Genomic DNA, 24367 nt, shown 5'->3' with positions numbered 1-24367 from the left:
GGCTTACTCTACTTTGGAGTTGTTTTTTATTTGTTTATATCCTCTCAACTATTACTCCTTGTTGAGGAAAATTATTTGAAAAACCTCATGAAGAACTGAAACGAGCCTGTTGATGTTGTGGCTATAAAAAAAGAAAATTTCCAAAATTGATTCCACAATTTGAACAGAATTTAAACAGTAAAAATCTGTAATCAGTGACGTATTTGCCTGAGGCCCTCATTAGGCATGGCTCCCCTACAGATGGCCTGCCATGGTCAAGGCACACTTCTATTGTTCATGGAGACTTGTCAATGGGCAGAGTGTGGGAAAGCCTAGAGAGGAGACTCTCAGTAGCTTGGTCACAAACATCCATAGTCCCACCGGAGAATTTGACCCATCCACAGGGGAAAAGGCACACGCTGCTTTAATGAAATTCTGTAACACTGTGATGGTGACATGACATCTTCCACTCTAGTTCTCCACTGGGTCGGATTGGATATCAAGACATTACAGAATACATGCAAATCTGGTAAAGCAGGCCTATGATTTAACATGCAATCAGCACCATTTCATTCGGTACATAATCCTTATCCATATTATACATACTCTTGCATCCTCAGAATGGCGTTTCAATGTGACTGAACTGCCAAAGTTACTGCAAGTCCTAAACATTACTCATGAATGAAAGGTGTTTTAAGCATTTAACATACAATATCAGAACACAGAAGCATCTTATTGTGGGAAATCACATTGGCCACTTCACCAGTGACAGGACAGGGGATATCTGCTTCATTTGGAGTCTCCAACACTTTTAAACAGAATGTTCTCCATCATTCACCCCCTGTTGTTTATTGTGAGATCTTACAATATGTATGGGAATGAATGGGAACATGCGATGAATACAACGATGAACCATCTAACTTAGGAAACCAAGTAACATCTTTGTCTTGATTTCAGATCAAATTCCTGTGTGCAATTGTGATTTTTACATAAATAAATGATACTGTGGAATAACTGCATTGTTATTTGAGGCGGCAGTTTCAGAAGTGTGTGCAGTGATGAGTAGCCTATGACATGTGCCGTAACTTGTGTCAGCATGCCTGACCCCAGCATCAGGCATCAGATTAAATCTCCAGTCAGGGTCACTCCTTTCCCACATCCACACAGTGGCTCTTCCCAACCCAGCACCTGTTCCCCTGAGGTTTGACCATTGTCCCCCAGCAATGGGAGAATCCAGCATGTGGCAGCTCCACACTCCTCATTGTCCTCTGCCGCTCAGCCATTGGCTAGTGACTGTGAGAAACTCCAACCAGCCCAAGACCCACACATTCACATGGAGATTTGGGAGTATAAATAGGGGACATGAAGCCAGTAGTGATCAGATTCACTCTACAGAGAGATCTACTACTGCTGCAGCGATGGCTCCAACATTCACCTCTACAGCAGAACACTCAAAGGACTACATGAGTCTTTCCCACAAGGTAAATAGCAGAACTTTGACTTATCTTAATATTGACATCAGTCTCTTTATAAATGTCACTTAAATCAGCCAAGTTAAAGAACAAATGTATTAATGGTGACTCTTCATCTTTGCAGCTGAGAAAACCAATTGTGGAGAAGTTGCGTAGAGATCGCATCAACAACTACATTGAGGAACTGAAGGCTCTCCTGGGTCCACAGCTCCTGAACCAGCAGCCCGAGTCCAAGCTGGAGAAAGCCGACATCCTGGAGATGACCGTTTGCCTCCTGAGACGACATCTCCAGCAAAAGAAAGCCCCATCTGCGGCCAGCCAAGGTTACTCAAGGTGTGCTGAAGAGACCGTTCACTTCCTGTCTAAGGACTCTTTCAAGACACAGTCCCATGCAAACCTGCTGGCCCAGTTCAAGACATCCCTACACCCACCCAGCGATGAGTGGAGCAGAGAGGATATGGTCCTCTGTCAGCTGAGTTCTACTGTTCTGGGGAAGGACAAGAAACCATCCAAGGGCTCCCCCTGGAGGCCGTGGTAGAGCACTACATCCCTTAGACTGGCACTTGGCCATATTGGCTGAGGATGCAAGCTGAAAGACACTATGCGTCTCTGTATGCAGAGTATTCAACTTCTTTACTTCAAAAGAGAACATTTTTCTTTTCCATGAGAAAAGGCTTTTTTTGCAATTCATGCAAAATATTGTCTTCTGCGAAGACATATCTGGCTTTTACTTATACACAAAAGAGATAATTACTATTTCTGGTGAAATAGGCTGCTAGTCTTCTGTGAAGATATGCCCATATTTTAAAATGTGACCTTCCTGATTTCAAATTGAAGCATCTAATAGAAATTCCATTATAATTTAAGATCAGTTCTATGATTATTTTTAAATGTTATTTTAAATATGTGACCATTTCTTCTGTATTCATTTTTAAATGAGTTTTATTAATGCAGAAAAACGTATGTCTTTGAAGAGGACAGCATGAATATATTCTCAACAATGTTGACATTATTTTAAGGTTGTGATCTGACAAATTGTCAGCTAATATTGTTTCTGTGAAATGTTGTGATTTTCATTTCCTTCATAAGCTTAATGTAAAGCTTTGTTAGTCATGTTCGGTAATGACTGGATCCCAAGATCTCAGATAAATGAGACATATTCCCTTTTCTTAATATTTAAGAAACTAATTGTTGCCTTTAACGCAAAGGTGTTCTTGAGACACATAATTGGTGTCATATGAAGCCAGTGTAAAATGTTACTGATGTCTTTTGTAAAGACTGAGTTGTGAGAGACATTATATCCTCAATGGAGAGATAGTGTGATTGATTTGATGACAAACATTAAGGACTATGTACTGTATGTGATCAAATTTGTTTGGATGTCCAATTTCCTTCTGGTGTTGCAGAATCTGCAATAAATATATTGAAAATGATTTCCAAGTCCCGTTGTCTGTCATTCCATTCAACATTTCATCCTACTTGACTTAAACATGACTAAGAATCCTCATGATGCATAATCTGCCAATGAAGAATTCAAAGCTGCCACTGTCAGCACTGTTTGCACATATGACCATCAACATTACTCACATAATTTAAGACCAGTATCAGACATGGTTGCCAGTTAAAATGCCAAGTGACCTAAATGACGCCACAGATTTGAATCATTTACCAAATTATATATCTGTGTATTTTCTTAAGCACGAAAGACAGCTCTGGTATGCTGCACTTAGCGCATTCTGATACTAAAATTGTGTACAGTATTGAGGGGTGTGTCCTCTGTCAGCATGCCTTGCCCCATCAAATTGGGTCTCCTCTCAAGGTCAGTCCTTTCCCACATCCACACAGTGCCTCTCTGGGTCTCTGTCCATCACCCCAACTCAGCACCTGTTCCCCTGAGGTTTGACCATTGTCCCCCAGCAATGGGAGAATCCAGCATGTGGCAGCTCTATACAACCACTGGCTTCTGATTGCGAAAAACGTTAGACTTCCAACTTTGAACAGTAGCCAAGATGATGGCGCACATGGACACATATGCTCCAGGTTTCCCAGTTACTGTATGCTATTGTACTTGGCACTTCAAAACATCCATACATTCCTCTTGCAGATGAGTAACCTTGGCATTTAGGCCTACTGTGATTCTGAACTTCAGCACAGTGACAAAACAGTATTAAAGTTAAACAAGAACTACTGTACAACAACATCAATAATGGACACTCAAAATACATAGGCCTACTCCAAAATACCCCAGTCCAACCAGAAACACAGTCTGGAGGCTTTACATTTGGGACAGGGTAGCACTCAAGCTTTGCCAAGATATTGGATGATTTTCTATGTACCACATGCGGATAGTAAAAACCACACCACCAATGCTTGGAATGTTGTGTCAGATATTAAAATGTGTTATTATTTGTCTCACATATTTAAATTCAGGATTATCATTTTTGACAATTCTTTGAATGAGATTTCACTTTCATATAATTTCATGTCAATAAGTTACCAGGAACACCACAGCATTAAACTTGTCAGAAGGGTGAACATCTTTTCTAATATGGTAATGAGACACACTCCTATTGTCGCTCCATTGAAGACAAGTGAATGGAGAGAGTGTGGGAAAGCGTGTTGGACTCTCTCACACACCTCCCATTGGTCAGTAGACAGATGCTTAGAGCTGTTTTGGAGTATTTATTAGAAAAGTAGCAAGTTTTATTTGTGGAACTAACATAAATACAGATTCATACTTTAAACATTCATATATCTATTTCCATTTGCTATTAGGCTACTACTGATCGTGTTTGGAGACAATGCACATGTGTCTTTTCCTCTTTTTTTTCTTCTGAGGTCAAATATAATTTGAAACACCTAATGCAGGACTCAAACAAACTAGTTTGATCCTTGGGCTTGAGAACTGTCTCCAATGTTATTTTACACAATTTGAAAAGCAGTAAAAAAAAAAAAAAAAGGGGAAAAAAAGAAAGAAAGAAAGAAAGAAAGAAAGAAAGAAACATCATCAGTGACATGTTTAAGCCAGAAGTCATGTACTAGGTATGGCTCCCCTACAGATGGCCTGCCATGATCAAGGCACACTTCTATTGTTCACTGGAGGCTCTTGTCAATGGGCAGAGTGTGGGAAAGCTCAGAGAGGAGACTCTCAGTAGTTTGGTCTCAAATATCAATAGTCCCTCCGGAGAACTTGACCCATCCACAGGGGAAAAGGCACGCGCTGCTTTAATGAAATTCTGTAACGCCATGATGGTGACATCTTTCACACTATAACTCTAGTTCTCCACTGGGTTGGATTGTATATACATTATAGAATACATGAAAATAAAATCCATTCTCAAATGAAAGCAGGCCTATCATTTTTTAACCATGCAATCGGCACCATTTTATTCAGTATATAATCCTTATCCATATTATACCTGTAGCCTACATGTTCTTGCATCCTTAGAATACTGTATGTCGTTTCAATGCGACTGAACTGGCCCTGCATGCCGTGGCCAATCAGTACGGCTCTCGTCTATGTGGCTGACCTGGGTTCGATTCCCGGCCCGGGTCCTTTGCCGAACCGTGTTTCTTTGGATAACACTAAATAACATCCTTGTCTTAATTTCAGATCAAACTCCTGTGCAACTGTATTTTTACATACATAGGCCTACATGCTACTGTGGAATAACTCACTGCATTACCTGAGGCGGCAGTTTCAGAAGTGTGTGCAGTAGTGAGAATGGCATGTGCCATGACTTGTGTGGGCATGCCTAACCCCAGTATCAGGCATCAGATTAAGTCTCCTCTCAGGGCCAGTCCTTTCCCACATCCACACAGTGGCTCTGTGGGTCTCTCTCCATCACCCCAACCCAGCACCTGTTCCCCTGAGGTTTGACCTTTGACCTCCACACTCCTCATTGTCCTCTGCAGCTCAGCCATTGGCTACTGACTGTGAGAAACTCCAACCAGCCCAAGACCCACACATTCACATGGAGATTTGGGAGTATAAATAGGGGATATGAAGCCAGCTCTGATCAGATTCACTCTACAGAGAGATCTACTACAGCTGCAGCTATGGCTCCAACAATCACCACTACAGCAGACCACCCAAATGACTAAATGAGTCTTTCCCACAAGGTAAATAGTAGAACTTTGACCTCTCTTAAAATTGATATCATTTTGTTGTATATTTTACAATGAAATAGTTGACTGAACATATGTATTAATGGTGCCTTCTTCATCTTTGCAGCTGAGAAAACCAATTGTGGAGAAGTTGCGTAGAGATCGCATCAACAACTGCATTGAGGAACTGAAGGCTCTCCTGGGTCCACAGCTCCTGAACCAGCAGCCCGAGTCCAAGCTGGAGAAAGCGGACATCCTGGAGATGACCGTTTGCCTGCTGAAACAACTCCAGAAAAATACTTTTTCCTCCCCTAATGTGGGATTTCCCACCCAAGAGGTTGTCAATTCCCTGTCAAAGAATGGAGCTCAGACACACTCCCATGGAGCTGTGCTGAACCACTTGCAGACCCTGAAGATATCCTCCAAAGAAGCCATGGAGGAGTCAGTCCTGTCCCAGGCCAGAGTGTTTGACCTGCACCCGCTGGGCAAAGAGAACATTCCAACCGGGAGCTCCCCCTGGAGGCCTTGGTAGAACACTACAGTGAAGTTCACATTGAACTCATGAAGACCTTCCCTCTTCAAAAGATGCACTTTGTTGATTCCTGTGAATGCAGCAGTTATTTCCACTTTTCAATGAAAAGACGTTTAATAAGTTTCCAGATGGAAACTTTCAAAGGAGAGCTGATAATAGTCAGCCATATTGTTTACTTTATGAGGCCCTGATACACCACGTACAGTGACGTTGAAACTGAACTTATGAAGACCTTTCTCACTCAAAAGATGAACTTTGTTGATTCCTGTGAATGAGTTATTTCTCCTTTTCAATGAAAAGAAGTTTAATATGTTTCCAGATGGGAAAATGCAAAGCAGAGCTGATAATAGTCAGCCATAGCCTATTGTTTACTTCCTCCATGTTGCTATGCAATATCAAAATGATCTTCCTATATTGTTGCTATTCAATATCAAGATAGTTGTTTCTATGAAATTTTGTTATGGTTGTATGAAAAATGTTCCTTATTAAGGAATACATATTTAATTGTCATGATTTTACATGATAATTGTTTTATTTTGACTGTAACTATGAACACATGTTATGTATTGTTCTTTTTATGGCTTAATTTTGATCATTTGTAATGATAGCATATCTGGTATCAAGATATATTACACTTTCTCAATATTTAAGAAAACAAAATGTAAAGTCATTTTAAAGACTGCTACTTTTCGAACAATGCTTTGATGCTGTAACAATGAAAAGCTTTTGCCTATATGTAGCTCCCAGTGTCTTTCATAAAGACATGTTAATTTGTTTCTGTGAAGAGACTACTGATCTAATGTCAACACAATTGTTCTGCTTTTGAAGAACATGTTCACTCATGCTAAATGCTTGTTTCACTTAAGCAAGAAATTATTGTTTGCTTCACTGAAGCAGGAGATTGAATAAAACTCCTTTCTCAACACACTACATTTGACTTTGTTCTTCTTACTGTAATTTCTCAATCAACACACCTTTTCAGAAATACTCTGAAACGTGAAAAAATGTGAAAACAGCTGACAGCTACTCATATGCTACTCTATCTCAATCTGAGGGATTCTCAACAAAATTAAAATACCTGGCGAAATAATAAAGAGTGGCATAGGGACATGATACTGTAGGTGTAATTGGGATTTTGACTGCTGGTAAGAAGAAGAATTCAGCATCTTCTGTTGGTAAAATGATGGTACTGAATGAAAAATCTTATTTTCCTCACCTATGCAAAGCTCTATGCCAGCTAGCCAGGCATGTGACACCTGGTGCCTCAACCCTGTTTTATTAAATTCCACTGAAGGATGGACTGTATTACTGTAAAAAGTTATAGACCTCTGACGCGCACACACACCAAACACACACACACACACACACGCACACACGCACGCACACGCGCGCACACACACACACACACACACACACTTTTGCATTTTAGAGAAAGTATGCCAAGTTCAAATACAGTGTGAGAATTTCCTTAACTCCCAATATCATTGCAGTAATGATTTTCCTCCGTCCAATGGTTGGGATGAAACTGGACACCACCCCACTGCACTCCAAGTCAGCTGGGCAGCAGGGGGAGATGGGACTCCATGACTAATGTGGGGGGTAATGAGACACACTCCTATTGTTGCTCCATTGAAGACAAGTGAATGGAGAGAGTGTGGGAAAGCGTGCTGGACTCTCTCACAGACCTCTGGGGGTCAATGGATACAGACACACAAGCCATTGGGGCAAGAAAGAAAAAACATCCACAGACCTGTTGCACATAGTTATTCTTACAAATGAAAGATATGCAAGCCATAACATTTTAATATGCATAGACCTAAAGTAAAAACTTAAAAATAAAAAATAAAAAGTTTACTATATGCTTGGGTGTCTTGTGTTCTGAAATTCAAATGAAAACATCCATTCAAATGCTTCAAATATGCTTGCGCGAGACTACAGTACAGCATGTTCACGTCAGGTAATACATGTTGTCATGGACTGTTAAATTTGCTTGCGAACACATAGCTTATCTGTAAACAGGCACATTTCCCTAGTCCACAGAGATATCTATCAATGGGCAGAATGTGTGAAAGCCATCTAAAGGAGAGTCCCAGTTCCTGGGCCATTCTCATCCACAGCACCATTGGGGATTTCACAGGTATAAACCATTGGGAATAGTCACATGCCTGTTCAAAGCTGTTTGCATGACAGGTGCAGGAATTGCACAGGTCATAAAGGGTCTACATTGAGGCAGAGGTATATATTACACTTGCCATTCAACCTGTGTCGGTTTAAACTCAAAACTAGAATAAAAAAACAATACATTCAAAAGTTTTTGTTTTGAATATTGCATGCCACCAGTATCGGCCTATCACACCTATCACAACAGTACTGCCCTATAAAGGCAAAGTAACTAGCCTACTACATATTTTGACAGAATTGGTCCAAGTGTGTCCCATTTTAAAGATTTTGCTATGTCAAATTTGCAGTGATGGCAATCTCCAACCTACAGTAATGCCAAGGTTTTCAAGGCATTTTTCTCAGTTTCTGTGCTGGCATGTTACTGCACTTTGCCTGTACCGTATGGGCTACCTTTTAAGGGGAACTATAACTTGTTTTCCTTGAAGGACCTATTGGCCAATGAGATATTTTCCCTCCAAATTTTGCTGTGTCGTTCTGTGTTTGACAACAAAGATAAGTTATAAAGCTGACACTCCTTGTTGTTGCCATTTAAATGGCCTTTTGAAATGCAGACAAAAGGACCCAGTGTGGGAATCCCTACTAAGCAGTCTACCAACAAGACAGAGTAACATCTGCCACATGTGAACATCATCCCTGCTGTGTTGAATACCTGGCCAGAGTTGTTTCCCTCCATTTTTGATCGTCATCATCATCACAGAAATGTGGAATTAGCATTAGAGCGATTCTACGATTCGCCTACACTTTTGGCAAAAGCAGAATGTCAATTATCAGTATTTTTTTTCAACTAAATGACCTAGATGTTTACATAGTGTATATATTTAAGTTTCCAAACAAACAAATTGCCAAGCTTAATCTTTAATCATTTGATAAATACTGTAATGAAAGCGAACATTTGTTTGATTATTTTGTCAACAGTGTTATGGACAAATACTATGTCATTTCAAACATATATACAAATACTACAGAGTTGAAACAACATACGTTTGAAAGTGCTTATGTCCCTTAGCAATAATGTTGTCATTAATCTGTGCAACTGATAGAGAAAATGTGATTGTTGAGCTTCATAAGTAGGATTTTATGATTCACTGTGATACAGACTGACATATTTTTCATTATAAATCCCTGTAACGTCTGATTTGAATTGAGTCGCCCTCCTTACACAAGACTTCCTTCTCCAGAGATAATCCCTAGTGTCTGTTCATATGATTTTTTCAACACATAAGGGATCAATAGCTCAAAAACACTTTCAAAACAGTCAACCGTGTTACTCAACTGTGTTACGGTCAACAGTGCAGGGGAACAAGTCTGCACTTTTTTAGGAGAAATGCAGAGCAGACGAACCCATCTCCCTAGAACACTATTTTGTTTGTTTGTCTGTCAATATGGAGATAAATTGGCAAAAACATACTCCTCCTCCACTGTCATCAGTGTTGCCAGATTGGGCTGGTTCCCGCCCAATTGGGCTGCTTAGGATGGCGGTGTGCGGGTAGAAATGGCATTTTCAGAAAAAACCCACCCACTTTTTGCCATAGAAATCAATAGAATTGGGTGGGATTTTGTGCTTCTAGGCGGGTTTTGAACATTTTTTGGGCTGGAAATCATCAGCCTCATCTGGCAACCCTGACTGTCATAGCTAATTGTAACACCATTGACGGTAACACGGTTGACATTTCAGCCATTTTTATGGTGTTGTGCTAACTGAGGACCTCAGAAGTTCCACCACAACACCTTAATAAATTCATGTATTTGTATGCTTTATTTGTGTTTTTCTACATGTGATTTCTAATTCAGATTCTTATGAATATGTTGATAACACAGTTGACAGGCAATTTTCCCGCTATGAGAACATGAACAAGTATGGATTAAATTATGGAAGGATGGAGCTCAAAACTTACCAAAAAGCCTTCCCATATCCTGCCAAAGAGGTTATGACATCACGTGATGTTATTCGTATGGCCTAAGACCAAACCATTACTGATTTATGGAGGGGGTTTCAGACTGTGACACGGTTAACACCGTTTTCGTGGACACACACAAAATTGCAAATTTCATGTATAATGGAAAGCACAGTGGTCTTTCTGACAGTTTTGTCATATTGTGATGATTACTGTGAATCAACATTTGCAATCGTCTTGGGCAAAACAAGTTTCTTTACATGCTAATATGAAGACTGAATCTGACATTTGGAAAACGGGACGGCATGAAAACGCCCAAAACCAGTATTAAATATTCATTCTTGCTGAGGGAAATAATGCCATGTCTACACTGTCTGTATTATATGAAAGATAAATGTGTGCTAATGTCCAAAACATCATTGGATGCAGTTAATAGTTAGTGGAATTGGCAAATAAAATCCATGGACTTAAAAGCGCAGTCGATTCGTAGAATCACTCATTAGCAAGCCAGTGTGATCTAAGGATTTTAAACAGCTCCTCATAAGTAGCCTATATGGCTCCCCAAATATTCTATATATAGAGCAATCTATAGTTGTGCAAACTACAGACAAGTGTAATCCACAGGTTAGGATTTTGACTACTTGTAAGAAAAATATTCAGCATCCTCTGTTGGTATAATGGTAGTGAATGACAAAAACCTCTTTTCCTCATCTACGGGTATGCAAAGCTCTACGTCTGCTAGCCAGACATGTGACACCTGGTGCCTCAACCCTGTTTTATTTCATTCCACTAGTAATAATAATAATAATGATAAAAAAGTAGGCTATAGACCTCTGACGCATGCACACACACACACACACACACACACACACACACACACACACACACACACACACACACACACACACACACACACACACACACACACACACACACACACACACACAGGCGATTCTAAGATCAGATAGGGCCCCAAGCAAAAATGTAAAAGCATGAACATTTGAACCAAAATCGCCACTACTGTGGTAAAGTGTGGGCTGTTATTCACTATCTAGGGGCTTGGAGGCAAGATGCGCCTCTGCACACACACACACACACACACACACACACACACACACACACACACACACACACACACACACACACACACACACACACACACACACACACACACACACACACACAAACACACACACACACACACACACACACACACACACACACACACACACACACACACACACACACACACACACACACACACACACACACACACACACACACACACACACACGTGCGCGCTTGTTAAAGAAAGTCGAATGATCTGCAACTTGCTGTGTTTCTTGAAGGACCCTTCCTGTTCCTTGGCCAATACGAATTTTTCCCTCCAGATTTTGCTATGTCATTCTTTGTTTTACAGCAAAGATAGCGCTTAAAGCTGTCACTCGTTGTTGACGTTTAAATTACCTTTTGAAATGCTGACAATGTGGAGATCTCTACTAAGCAGTCTACCAACAAGATAGAGCAACATCTGCCACATGTGAATATCATCACTGCTGTTTCCAAGATCTGGTCGGAGTTGTTTCCCTCCATTTTTGACAGTCATCATGAAAGGAAATGTGGAAATAAACACATATGCAAGTTCTTTTCAGTCCTGAGGAATATGTTTTTGCTGAAGGTATATCTAATGGTAATTTATTGGAAAGCTATAAAGTTTTACATGTTGGATTTTCATACACATTTTCATATTTCAAAACGTTTACATTTCTACTTCCTGTGACTTGCCAAATAGATGCTTCTTCTCTCCTATTCCTCATCTGTCTAAAAAAAATAATTTGTTATACATTATGAAGGAAGGACTTAATCAAGCCAGCGTGATAAGGGTTTGGAACAATCTCAAAATTTTGCAAGGGTAGAAGTATGTCACCAGTGACGTATTTGCCTGAGGCCCTCATTTAGGCATGACTCCTCTACAGCCCCCCTCCAGATGGCCTGCCATGATCAAGGCACACTTCTATTGTTCACTGGAGGCTCTTGTCAATGGGCAGAGTGTGGGAAAGCTCAGAGAGGAGACTCTCAGTAGTTTGAGCACAAGTATCAACAGTCCCAAGGCAGAATGTGACCCATACCCAGGGGAAAAGGCACGCGTTGCTATAATGACAATGACTTTTTGTGACGCATTTTCACAATTTGCACTCTGATTTAGGCCTTACAATGTGAACACAGAGAGGGCCTTATCAGCTATGCAATGGCTACTGTGCAATCGAAAATGGATCTCATGACATTATGGAAATCGCTTCCATGTTCAAAATAAAATATTTACATGTACAGAACATCCATTTATTATGCTTGCTGCATGAGTGGACCGCTGAGTGATTGTTGTTACATCTGAAGATCCCCACTTACGGAGACAGATTTCCCTCCATTTCTTTATACTCCACATAGTCCTGCAAAGGCGTTACAAGTTACATACTGTATGGTGGAATGGTATGTATCAGTTTTACAGATTTGATACCACCTGTTTTTTTTATCAAGACTGTCATGCAAATTAATTTAAATTAACCTTACTTGCCAATTGTATTTATATATCAGGGTATAATTTTCAGAAGTGTGTGTGCAGTAGTGAGTATGGCATGTGCCATAACTTGTGTGGGTATGCCTGACCCCAGCATCAGGCAGCACAAGTCTTCCCTCAGGGTCAGCCGTTTCCCACATTTACACAGTAGCTCTGTGGGTCTCTTTCTCCATCACCCCAACCCAGCACCTGTTCCCCTGAGGTTTGACCATTGTCCCACTGCAAAGGGAGGATCCAGCATGTGGCAGCTCCACACTCCTCATTGTCCTCTGCAGCTCAGCCATTGGCTACTGACTGTGAGAAACTCCAACCAGCCCAAGACCCACACATTCACATGGAGATTTGGGAGTATAAATAGGGGACATGAAGCCAGTGGTGATCAGATTCACTCTACACAGAGATCTACTACAGCTGCAGCGATGGCTCCAACAATCACCACTACAGCAGACCACCCAAAGGACTACATGAGTCTTTCCCACAAGGTAAATAGTAGAACTTTGACCTTTCTTGAACTTGATATCATTTTGTTGTATATTTTACCCTGAAATAGTTGACTGAACATATGTATTAATGGTGCCTTCTTTATCCTTGCAGCTAAGAAAACCAATTGTGGAGAAGTTGCGTAGAGATCGCATCAACAACTGCATTGAGGAACTGAAGGCTCTCCTGGGTCCACAGCTCCTGAACCAGCAGCCCGAGACCAAGCTGGAGAAAGCCGACATCCTGGAGATGACCGTTTGCCTGCTGAGACGACATCTCCAGCAAAAGACTTTGTACTCTCTTAATGTGGGATTTCCCACCCAAGAGATTGCCAATTCCCTGTCAAAGGATGGAGCTCAGACACACTCCCATGGAGCTGTGCTGAACCACTTGCAGACCCTGAAGATCTCCTCCAAAGAAGCCATGGAGGATTCAGTCCTGTCCCAGACCAGAGTGTTTGACCTGCACACGCTGGGCAAAGAGAACATTCCAACCAGGAGCTCCCCCTGGAGGCCTTGGTAGAACACTACAGTGAAGTTCACACTGAACTCATGAAGACCTTCCCTCTTCAAAAGATGAACTTTGTTGATTCTTGTGAATGCAGCAGTTATTTCCACGTTTCAATGAAAGACATGTAATATGTTTCCAGATGGAAACCTGCAAAGCAGAGCTGATAATAGTCAGCCATATTGTTTACTTTATGAGGCCGTGATACGCTACGTACAATGACGTTGAAACTGAACTTATGAAGACCTTTCTCACTCAAAAGATGAACTTTGTTGATTCCTGTGAATGAGTTATGTCTCCTTTTCAATGAAAAGAAGTTTAATACGTTTCCAGATGGGAACTTGCAAAGCAGAGCTGATAATAGTCAGCCATATTGTTTACGTCCTCCATGTTGCTATGCAATATCAAAATGATCTTCCTACATTGTTGCTATTCAATATCAAGATAGTTGTTTCTATGAAACTTTTTTATGGTTGTATGAAAAATGTTCCTAATTAAGGAATACAGATTTAATTGTCATGATTTTACATGATAATTGTTTTATATTGACTGTATCTATGAACACATGTTATGTATTGGGTTTTTTTATGCCTCAATTTTGAAGGAAAATGTTGTGTCGAAAGAGACATCATTTGTAATGATAGCATATCTGGTATCAAGATATATTACACTTTCTTAATATTTAAGAAGACAAAATGTAAAGTCATTTTAAAGACTGCTACTTTTCGAACAATGCTTTGATGTTGTAAGTAACAATGAAAAGCTTCTGCGTATATGAAGCTCCCAGTGTCTTTCATAAAGACATGTTGATTTGTTTCTGTGAAGAGACTACTGATCTAATGTCAACACAATTGTTCTGCTTTTGAAGACTATGTTCACTCATGCTAAATGCTTGTTTCACCTAGCAAGAAATTATTGTTTGCTTCACTGAAGCAGGAGATTGAATAAAACTCCTTTCTCAACACACTACATTTGACTTTGTTCTTCTTACTGTAATTTCCCAATCAACACACCTTTTCAGAAATACTCTGAAATGTGAAAACAGCTGACAGCTACTCATATGCTACTCTTTCTCACTCTGAGGGATTCTCAACAAAATTAAAATACCTGGCGAAATAATAAAGAGTGGCATAGGGACATGATAGGTGCAATGGGATTTTGACTGCTGGTAAGAAGAAGAATTCAGCATCTTCTGTTGGTAAAATTATGGTACTGAATGAAAAATCTTATTTTCCTCACCTATGCAAAGCTCTATGCCAGCCAGCCAGGCATGTGGCACCTGGTGCCTCAACCCTGTTTATTTAATTCCACTGAAGGATGGACTGTATTACTGTAAAAAGTTATAGACCTCTGACGCTTACACACACACACGCACGCACGCACGCACGCACGCACGCACACACACACACACACACACACACACACACACACACACACACACACACACACACACACACACACACACACACACACACACACACACACACACACACACACACTTTTGCATTTTACTGAAAGTATGTCAAGTTCAAATAGACAGTGTGAGAATTTCCTTAACTTCCAATATCATTGCAGTCATGATTTTCGTCCGTCCAATGGTTGGCCTGAAACTGGACACCTCCCTACACACTCCAAGTCAGCTGGGCAGCAGGGGGAGATGGGAGTCCCTGACTAATGTGGGGGGTAATGAGACACACTCCTATTGTTGCTCCATTGAAGACAAGTGAATGGAGAGAGTGTGGGAAAGCGCGCTGGACTCTCTCACAGACCTCTGGGGGTCAATGGATGCAGACACCTAAGCCATTAGGGCAAGGACAATAAAATATTCACAGTTACATAAAATATAAAATACCTACAGCTACATACTACACTATTATTTTACAACAGAAACCTATGAGCTATAAAGCAGAACTTAAAATAAGTATTTTTAATTTTTAACAAGTTCTCTATCCTTGCCGTCTTAAGCTCCAAGAGACGAATGAAGCCATCCAAACACATGCTTTAAATGTGTTGCCATGAGAGTATAATATGTTAACGTGTAATTGTGGCGGACTGTTGAAATTGTTTGCAATTTCTGGTTAGCTGCAAAGATGTACACTTCCCTAGTCCACAAGGATTGCTATGAATGGGCAGAGTGTGGAAGCCCACGAGAGGAGGATTCCAGTTCTAGCATCCACATCACCACTGGGGATTCCACAGATATAGACAACTGGGAAAAGACACATGCCTCTTCAAAGTTGCTACCTCTACCATTTATGCTACAGCATTGAATGAAATCCAATGATGGCACGGTTAATGTAATGTTATCAGGGCTACAGCCAACATGCTTTTCTCTATCTGTTTTCTCTGACAGGTGCAAAAGGTGCTTAAGTTATAAAGGGTCTATAGGTAGCAGTACAGTATAGCCTACAACAAAATATTCAACTCGTGTCAGTTTATATTCAAAAATAGAATCTGTAGTCAGACTTGTTTCCCTCCATTTTTGATGGTGATCATAATCATAACAGATAGGCCGATGTGGAATACTTTTGGAAGAGTAGTTGAAACACATGTGCAAGTTCAGTTCATTACAAAGAATATATTTATCTGAAGGTAGGCCTAATGGTAATTTATTGGAAAACTATGTAGAAGGTTTTACATTTTAAAACTTACATTTCCATTTCCTATTATTTTCCATATAGATGCGTCTTATCTCCTATTTCTCTTCTTAAAGGAAAAAAACTTACGAAGGAAGGATTTGAAAAGGCCAGTGTGATCTAAGGATTTGAACTGTCTCCAAATTGTTACTATTATTTATCAAGGCTAAAAGTATGCCACCAGTGACGTATTTGCCTGAGGCCCTCATTAGGCATGCCCCCCCTACATATGGCCTGCCATGATCAAGGCACACTTCTATTGTTCACTGGAGGCTCTTGTCAATGGGCAGAGTGTGGGAAAGCCCAGAGAGGAGACTCTCAGTAGTTTGAGCACACGCATCAATAGTTCCACCACAGAATGTGACCCATACCCAGGGGAAAAGGCACGCGCTGCTATAATGACAGTGACTTTGTGTGACGTAACACATTTTCACATTTTGCACTTGATTTAGGCCTTACAATGTGAACAGAGAGAGAGTCTTATCACCTATGCAATGGCTAGGTGCAATCAAAAATGTGTTTCATGACATCATGGAAATCATTTCCACGTTCAAAATAAAATAGTTACATGTATAGAACATTCAATAATCATTCAAACTGCATGTGAGGAAACGTGTGGGAAACCATGCTGGCCTCTTTACCTGCAGAAAGAGAAAGGCTGACCGCTGTTACATCTGAACACCCCACACGTATGGAGAGAGATATCCCTCCATTTCTTTCTACTGCACGTAGCACTGCAAAGGTATTCATTTTACAGATTTTATATCGTCTATTATTTATTAAGCCTGTGATGCACATGAATATGAATTAACCTATCTTGGCCAAATGTATTTAAGGATGACATCAGGGTATACTTTTCAGAAGTGTGTGAAGTGGTGAGTATGGCATGTGCCATAACTTGTGTGGGTATGTCTGACCCCAGCATCAGGCAGCACAAGTCTTCTCTCAGGGTCAGTCTTTTCCCACATCCACACAGTGGCTCTGTGGGTCTCTTTCTCTATCACCCCAACCCAGCACCTGTTCCCCTGAGGTTTGACCATTGTCCCCCAGCAATGGGAGAATCCAGCATGTGGCAGCTCCACACTCCTCATTGTCCTCTGCAGCTCAGCCATTGGCTACTGACTGTGAGAAACTCCAACCAGACCAAGACCCACACATTCACATGGAGATTTGGGAGTATAAATAGGGGACATGAAGCCAGTGCTGATCAGATTCACTCTACACAGAGAGATCTACTACAGCTGCAGCTATGGCTCCTACAATCACCTCTACAGCAGACCACCCAAAGGACTACATGAGTCTTTCCCACAAGGTAAATTACAATACTTTGACATCCCTTAAACTTGATATCATTTTGGTTGTCTTTTCTTTTACTTAAATGGTTGACTGAATAAATGTATTAATGGTGTCCTCTTTATCTTTGCAGATAAGAAAACCAATTGTGGAGAAGTTGCGCAGAGATCGTATCAACAACTGCATTGAGGAACTGAAGGCTCTCCTGGGTCCACAGCTCCTGAACCAGCAGCCTGAGTCTAAGCTGGAGAAAGCCGACATCCTGGAGATGACCGTTTGCCTCCTGAGACGACATCTCCAGCAAAAGAAAGCCCCATCTGCGGCCAGCCAAGGTTACTCAAGGTGTGCTGAAGAGACCATTCACTTCCTATCTAAGGACTCTTTCAAGACACAGTCACATGCAAACCTGCTGACCCAGTTCAAGACATCCCTGCAGCCTCCCAGCGATGAGTGGAGCAGAGAGGATATGGTTCCCTGTCAGTTGAGTTCTAATGCTCTGGGGAAGGACGAGAAAGAGAAACCACCCAAGGGCACTCCCTGGAGGTCGTGGTAGAACACTACATCCATGAGACTAGCACTTGGCCATATTGGCTGAGGATGCAAGCTGAAGGACAGTGTTTGGGTCTGTGTATGCAGACAGAGTATTCAACTTCATTTTTCTTTTCTTTTTTGCAATCTATGCAAAATATTGTCTTCGGTGAAGACAAATGCCTTACTTGTCAGCAAGAGAGATAATTACTATTTCTGACGAAATACTGTAGCTAGCCTGGATGTCTTCTGTGAAGATATATTCATTTTTTAATGTACCCTTCCTGATTTCAAATTGAAGCGTCTAATGGGAAATTGTTATTTAAAATCAGTTCTTTGATTATCAAAATTTTGTTCTAAAAATGTGAATATTTCTACATTTTAAAATGAGTTTTATTCATGCCGCAAAGCTTATGTCTTGACAGCTTGAATATATTCTCAACAATGTTGACATTATTTTGTTGTTGCGATCTGACAAATTGTCAGCTATTGTTTCTGTGCAATGTTGTGATTTTCATATTCTTCATGAGCTTAATGTAAAGCTTTGTTTCCAGTCATATTCCAAATGATTGAATTCCATACTAAGATCTCAGATGAATGAGATATATTTCCCTTTCTTAATATTTAAGAAACTAATTGTTGCCTTTAACACAACGGTGTTAATGAGATGCATAATTGGTGTCAGATATGAAGCCAATTTAAAATGTTATACTGATGTGTTTTGTAAAGACGTTGTAAAGAATTGTGTAAGACATTATATCCTCAATTCATGCAACAAAGCTTATGTCTTTGAAGAAGACAGCTTGAATACATTCTCAACAATGTTGACATTAAGTTATCTTTGCGATCTGACAAATTGTCAGCTAATATTGTTTCTGTGAAATGTTGTGATTTTCATATTCTTCATGAGCTTAATGTAAAGCTTTGTTTCCAGTCATATTCCGTAATGACTAGATTCCATACTAAGATCTCAGATGAATGAGACATATTTCACTTTCTTAATATTTAAGAAACAAATTGTTGCCTTTAAAGCAAAGGTGTTATTGAGACGCATAATTGGTGTCAGATGTGACACCAATTTAAAATGTTACTCGTGTCTATTGCAAAGGCGGAGTTGTGTAAGACATTATATCCTCAATGGAGAGATAAAAGTGTGATTGATTTGATGGTTAACATGTATGTATGTGATCAAATTTGTTTGGATGTCCAATTTCCTTCTGGTATTGCAGAATCTGCAATAAATATATTGAAAATGATTTTCCCGTTGCCTGTCATTCCATTTAACATATCTGCCTGCTTGGCTGAAACATGACTAAGGATCCTCATGATGCTTAATCTGCCAATGAAGAATTCAAAGCTAACACAGTCAACATTGCTTGCACACATGAACATCAATAGGCCTATTACTCACACATAATTTAAGACCAATATCAGAAAGGGTTGCCAGGTTAAAGTGACTTAAATTTTAACACAGATTTAAATCATTTACCAAATTATATGTCGTCCTTTGTATTTTCTTTAGCTTCAAAGGCAGCTCTGGCGTCCTGTACTTAGAACATTCTGATACTAAAAGTATGTACAGTATTGAGGGGTGTGTCCTCTGTCAGCATTATTGACCCAGGCAGCAGATTAGGTCTCCTCTTAGGGTCAGTTCTTTCCCATATCCACAGTGGGTCTGTGGGTCTCTCTCCATCACCCCAACCCAGCACCTGTTCCCCTGAGGTTTGAGCATTATGGGACAATCCAGGGGTGAATTTTTCAAAACTAAAGTTGCTAACTACATTAGCTACTTTGTTGTTTTCAATGCATTTTCCCATTGGCAACTACCAAAGTTGCTAACAGGCTAACAACTTCTCTTTTGAGAAACTCAGCCCAGCATGTGACAGCTCGCGATTGTGAAAAACCTTAGTGTCCCAACTTTGAACACTAGCCAAGATGATGGCGCACATGGACACATTGGCGACAGGTTTCTCAGTTGTTTTACTTGGCATTTTGAAACGTCCATACGTTACTCTTGCACATGAGTGACCTTGGCATTTAGGTCTACTTTGATTCTAAACTTCTCCACAGTGACACACCCAAATTAAAGTCTTAAAGTTTTAACAAGAACTACAACATCAACAAAGGACACTCAAACTACATAGCAGGCCTACTCCAAAATACCTCACTCCAACCAGAAACACAGTATGGATGCAATACTTATAGAGCAAGGTAGCATTGGAACTTTGCTAAGGAATTGGATGATTCTCTGTAGACCACATACGGATAGTAAAAACCAATGTGTTATTATTTGTCTCACACATTGAAATGGAGGTCTATAATTTTGGACATTTCCTTGAATGAAATTTCACTTTCTTTTAATGTTAAAGTTAAGTTACTAGGACCGCCACTGCATTTAACTGGACAGAAGGGGGGAAATCTTATGCTAATGAGACACACTCCTATTGTTGCTCCATTGAAGACAAGTGAATGAAGAGAGTCTGGGAAAGTGTGCTGGACTCTCTCACAGACCTCCCATTGGTCAGTAGACAGATGCTTAGAGCTGGAGTGGAGTATTTATTGGAAAACTATAGCAAGTTTTCCTTGTGGAATTAACATAATGCACATTCATTTTAAACATTCACATAGGCCTATCAAGGTATTTCCATTTAGTATTAGGCTACATTTTATAATGTTTGGCCTCTGCATGTGTCTTTTCCCCTTTTCTATCTTTTGGCATGAAAACTTATTTGAAACACCTAATGCAGGACTCAAACAAGCCTGTTTGATCATAGGGCTTGAGAACTGTATCCAGTGTTTTTTTTCCACTATTTGAAAAACAGTGGAAAAAAAGAAATGTCATCAGTGACGTATTTAAGGCTGTAGCCATGTAGGTAGTCCTATGGTTCCCCAACAGATGGCCTGCCATGATCAAGGCACACTTCTATTGTTCATGGAGACTTGTCAATGGGCAGAGTGTGGGAACGCTCAGAGAGGAGACTCTCAGTAGTTTGGTCACAAGCATCAATAGTCCCAAGGCAGAATGTGACCCATACCCAGGGGAAAAGGCACACGTTGCTATAATGACAGTTGACTTTGTGTGACGTAACACATTTTCACATTTTGCACTGATTTAGGCCTTACAATGTGTACAGAGAGAGGGCCTTATCAGATATGCAATGGCTACTGTGCAATCAAAAAATTGTTTCATGACATCAAAAATCAGTTCTACCTTCAAAAGAAAATATTGACATGTGTAGAGCATTGTATAATTGGCCTATGCAAATTGCATGTGTGAAAATGTGTGGGAAACCATGTTGGCCTCTGTACCTGCAGAACGAGAAAGAGTGAATGCTGTGTTACGCCTGAAGATAGAGAAGAGATTTCCCTCCATTTTGTCCTAAGATAACCCTGCAATAGTATATTGTCTATGTATTCAAATTGTGATGCACATATAGATGTAAATTAGCCTTCTTGACCCAAATACTAAAAGATGACATCAAGGTTTAATTTGATACTAACTATCTATAGCCTAATTGTTTCACTGTTTCATTATTTACAATGAGGGGTTTCAAAAGTATGTGTGTAGTAGTGAGAATGGCATGTGCCATGACTTGTGTGGGCATGCCTAACCCCAGCATCAGGCATCAGATTAAGTCTCCTCTCAGGGTGAGTCCTTTCCCACATCCACACAGTGGCTCTGTGGGTCTCTCTCCATCACCCCAACCCAGCACCTGTTCCCCTGAGGTTTGACCATTGTCCCCCAGCAATGGGAGAATCCAGCATGTGGCAGCTCCACACTCCTCATTGTCCTCTGCAGCTCAGCCATTGGCTACTGACTGTGAGAAACTCCAACCAGCCCAAGACCCACACATTCACATGGAGATTTGGGAGTATAAATAGGGGACATGAAGCCAGTGCTGATCAGATTCACTCTACAGAGAGATCTACTACAACTGCAGCTATGGCGCCTACAATCATCTCTACAGCAGACCACCCAAAGGACTACATGAGTCTTTCCCACAAGGTAAATAGCAGAATGTTGACGTTTATCAAACTTGATATAATTTTTGTTGTCTATTTTGCCCTAAAATACTTGACTGAATAAATGTATTAATGGTGTCTTGTTCATCTTTGCAGCTGAGAAAACCAATTGTGGAGAAGTTGCATAGAGATCGCATCGACAACTGCATTGAGGAACTGAAGGCTCTCCTGGGTCCACAGCTCCTGAACCAGCAGCCCGAGACCAAGCTGGAGAAAGCTGACATCCTGGAGATGACCGTTTGCCTCCTGAGATGACATCTCCAGCAAAAGACTCTGTCTTCCTCTGATGGAGGATTTCCCACCCAAGACATTGTCAATTTCCTGTCAAAGGATGGATCTCTGACACACTCCCATGGAGCTGTGCTGAACCACTTGCAGACCCTGAAGATGTCCTCCAAAGAAGCCATGGAGGAGTCAGTCCTGTCCCAGACCAGAGTGTTTGACCTGCACATGTTGGGCAAAGAGAACATTCCAACCAGGAGCTCCCCCTGGAGGCCTTGGTAGAACACTACAGTGAAGCTCACATTGAACTCATGAAGGCATTCCCTCTTCAGAAGATGAACTTTGTTGATTCCTGCAAATGCAGGAGTTATTTCCACTTTTCAATGAAAAAGAAGCTTGTGTTTCCAAATGAAATGGGAACTTTAAAGCATAGCTGATAATAGTCAGCCATATTGTTTCCTTCCCACATGCTGCTATGCAATATGAGAATGATCTTACATTGCTATACAATTTCAAGACCTTCACTCTTCAAAAGATGAACTTTGTTGATTCATGTGAATGCATCAGTTATTTCTTCTTTTCAATGACAAGAAGTTTAATATTTCCAGATGGAAACTTGCAAAGCAGAGCTGATAATAGTCAGCCATATTGTTTACTTCCTTCATGTTGCTATGCAATATCAAGCTGATCTTCCTATATTGTTGCCATGCAATAACAAGATGGTTTACATTTTGTTTCTATGACACTTTGTTATGGTTGTATGAAACATATTCCTAATTAAGGAATACTGATTTAATTTTCATGGTTTTACCATGATAATTGTTTTACATTGACTGTGAACAAATGCAATGCCTTGTTCTTGTTTTTATGCTTTGATTTTGAAGCAACATTTTGTGTCGAAAGACACTATTTGTAATGATAACATATCTGGTGTCAAGATATACTACACTTTCTTAATATTTAAGAAGACAAAATGTAAAGTCATTTTAAAGACTGTTACTTTTCAAAGAATGCTTTGAAGCTGTAACCATAAAAAGCTTCTATATGAAGCTGCCATTGTCTTTCATAAAGACGTGTTTGTTTGTTTCTGTGAAGAGACTACTGAACTAATGTCAAGACAACTGTTCTGCTTTTGAAGAACATATTCACTCATTTTACATGCTTGTTTCACTTAAGCAAGAAATTATTGTTTACTTCACTGAAGCAGGAGATTGAATAAAACTCCTTTCTCAACACACTACATTTGACTTTGTTCTTCTTACTGTAATTGCCCAATCAATACACCTTTTGAGAAATACTCTGACATGTGTAAACACCTGACGGCTACTCATATGATACTCTTTCTCACTCTGAAGGATTCACTACAAAACTGAAATGTGACACTGAAAAATGTGACACAAGGACATAATTGGAGTAATCTACAGGTTAGGATTTTGACTGCTCATAGAAGAGGATTTAACATCCTCTATTGGCAAGGTGATGGTAGTGAATGACAAAAAAGTATTTTCTGCATGTCTATGATGTCTCTATGTATGCCAAATAGCCAGGCATGTGACACCTGATGCCTCAACCCAGGTTTATTTCATTCCACTGAAGGACGGACAGTAATAAAAAATAGTATAGGCCTCTGATGCACACATGCGCGCACACGCATGCACGCGCGCGCGCGCACACACACACACACACACACACACACACACACACACACACACACACACACACACACACACACACACAAACACACACTTTTTTGCATCTTACTGAAAGTGTGCGAAGTTCAAATAGACAATGAGAGAATTTCCTTCACCCATTGATGCCTGGAGCTGCATTACGCAACATTCAGGCTCATGAGATTTGAGACAACTTTATTAAAAATTGATGGTTGTTTGATATGAAAGAACACATTCTAATGAAAGATGAGGGTCTTAGCGTTTAAA

At 40.3% G+C, this 24367-nt stretch overlaps 3 protein-coding genes and 2 pseudogenes across 3 annotated transcripts; all 5 read left to right on the top strand.

Moving 5' to 3' along the window:
- The first annotated feature begins 1397 nt into the window (after positions 1-1397).
- LOC134462963 (transcription factor HES-5-like) lies at positions 1398-1989 on the top strand. The gene is made up of 2 exons (XM_063216230.1): positions 1398-1460; positions 1576-1989. Exons 1-2 carry the CDS (start codon positions 1398-1400, stop codon positions 1987-1989), a joined length of 477 nt encoding a protein of 158 aa, XP_063072300.1.
- A 3465-nt stretch (positions 1990-5454) lies between these two features.
- LOC134462962 (transcription factor HES-4-A-like) lies at positions 5455-6090 on the top strand (annotated as a pseudogene).
- Positions 6091-13160: 7070 nt separating this feature from the next.
- LOC134462961 (enhancer of split mgamma protein-like) lies at positions 13161-13743 on the top strand. The gene is made up of 2 exons (XM_063216229.1): positions 13161-13223; positions 13336-13743. Exons 1-2 carry the CDS (start codon positions 13161-13163, stop codon positions 13741-13743), a joined length of 471 nt encoding a protein of 156 aa, XP_063072299.1.
- Positions 13744-17613: 3870 nt separating this feature from the next.
- On the top strand, positions 17614-18210 carry LOC134462959 (transcription factor HES-5-like). Its single transcript, XM_063216228.1, has 2 exons — positions 17614-17676; positions 17791-18210. The coding sequence occupies exons 1-2, from the start codon at positions 17614-17616 to the stop codon at positions 18208-18210; spliced, it is 483 nt and encodes a 160-aa protein (XP_063072298.1).
- Positions 18211-22128: 3918 nt separating this feature from the next.
- Positions 22129-22712, top strand: LOC134462958 (enhancer of split mgamma protein-like; annotated as a pseudogene).
- The last annotated feature ends 1655 nt before the right edge of the window (positions 22713-24367 follow it).

The sequence above is a fragment of the Engraulis encrasicolus genome, chromosome 14, assembly GCF_034702125.1.
Source record: "Engraulis encrasicolus isolate BLACKSEA-1 chromosome 14, IST_EnEncr_1.0, whole genome shotgun sequence".
In the NCBI taxonomy this organism is placed as follows: domain Eukaryota; kingdom Metazoa; phylum Chordata; class Actinopteri; order Clupeiformes; family Engraulidae; genus Engraulis; species Engraulis encrasicolus.
This window is presented reverse-complemented; position numbering and strand designations above follow the sequence as displayed.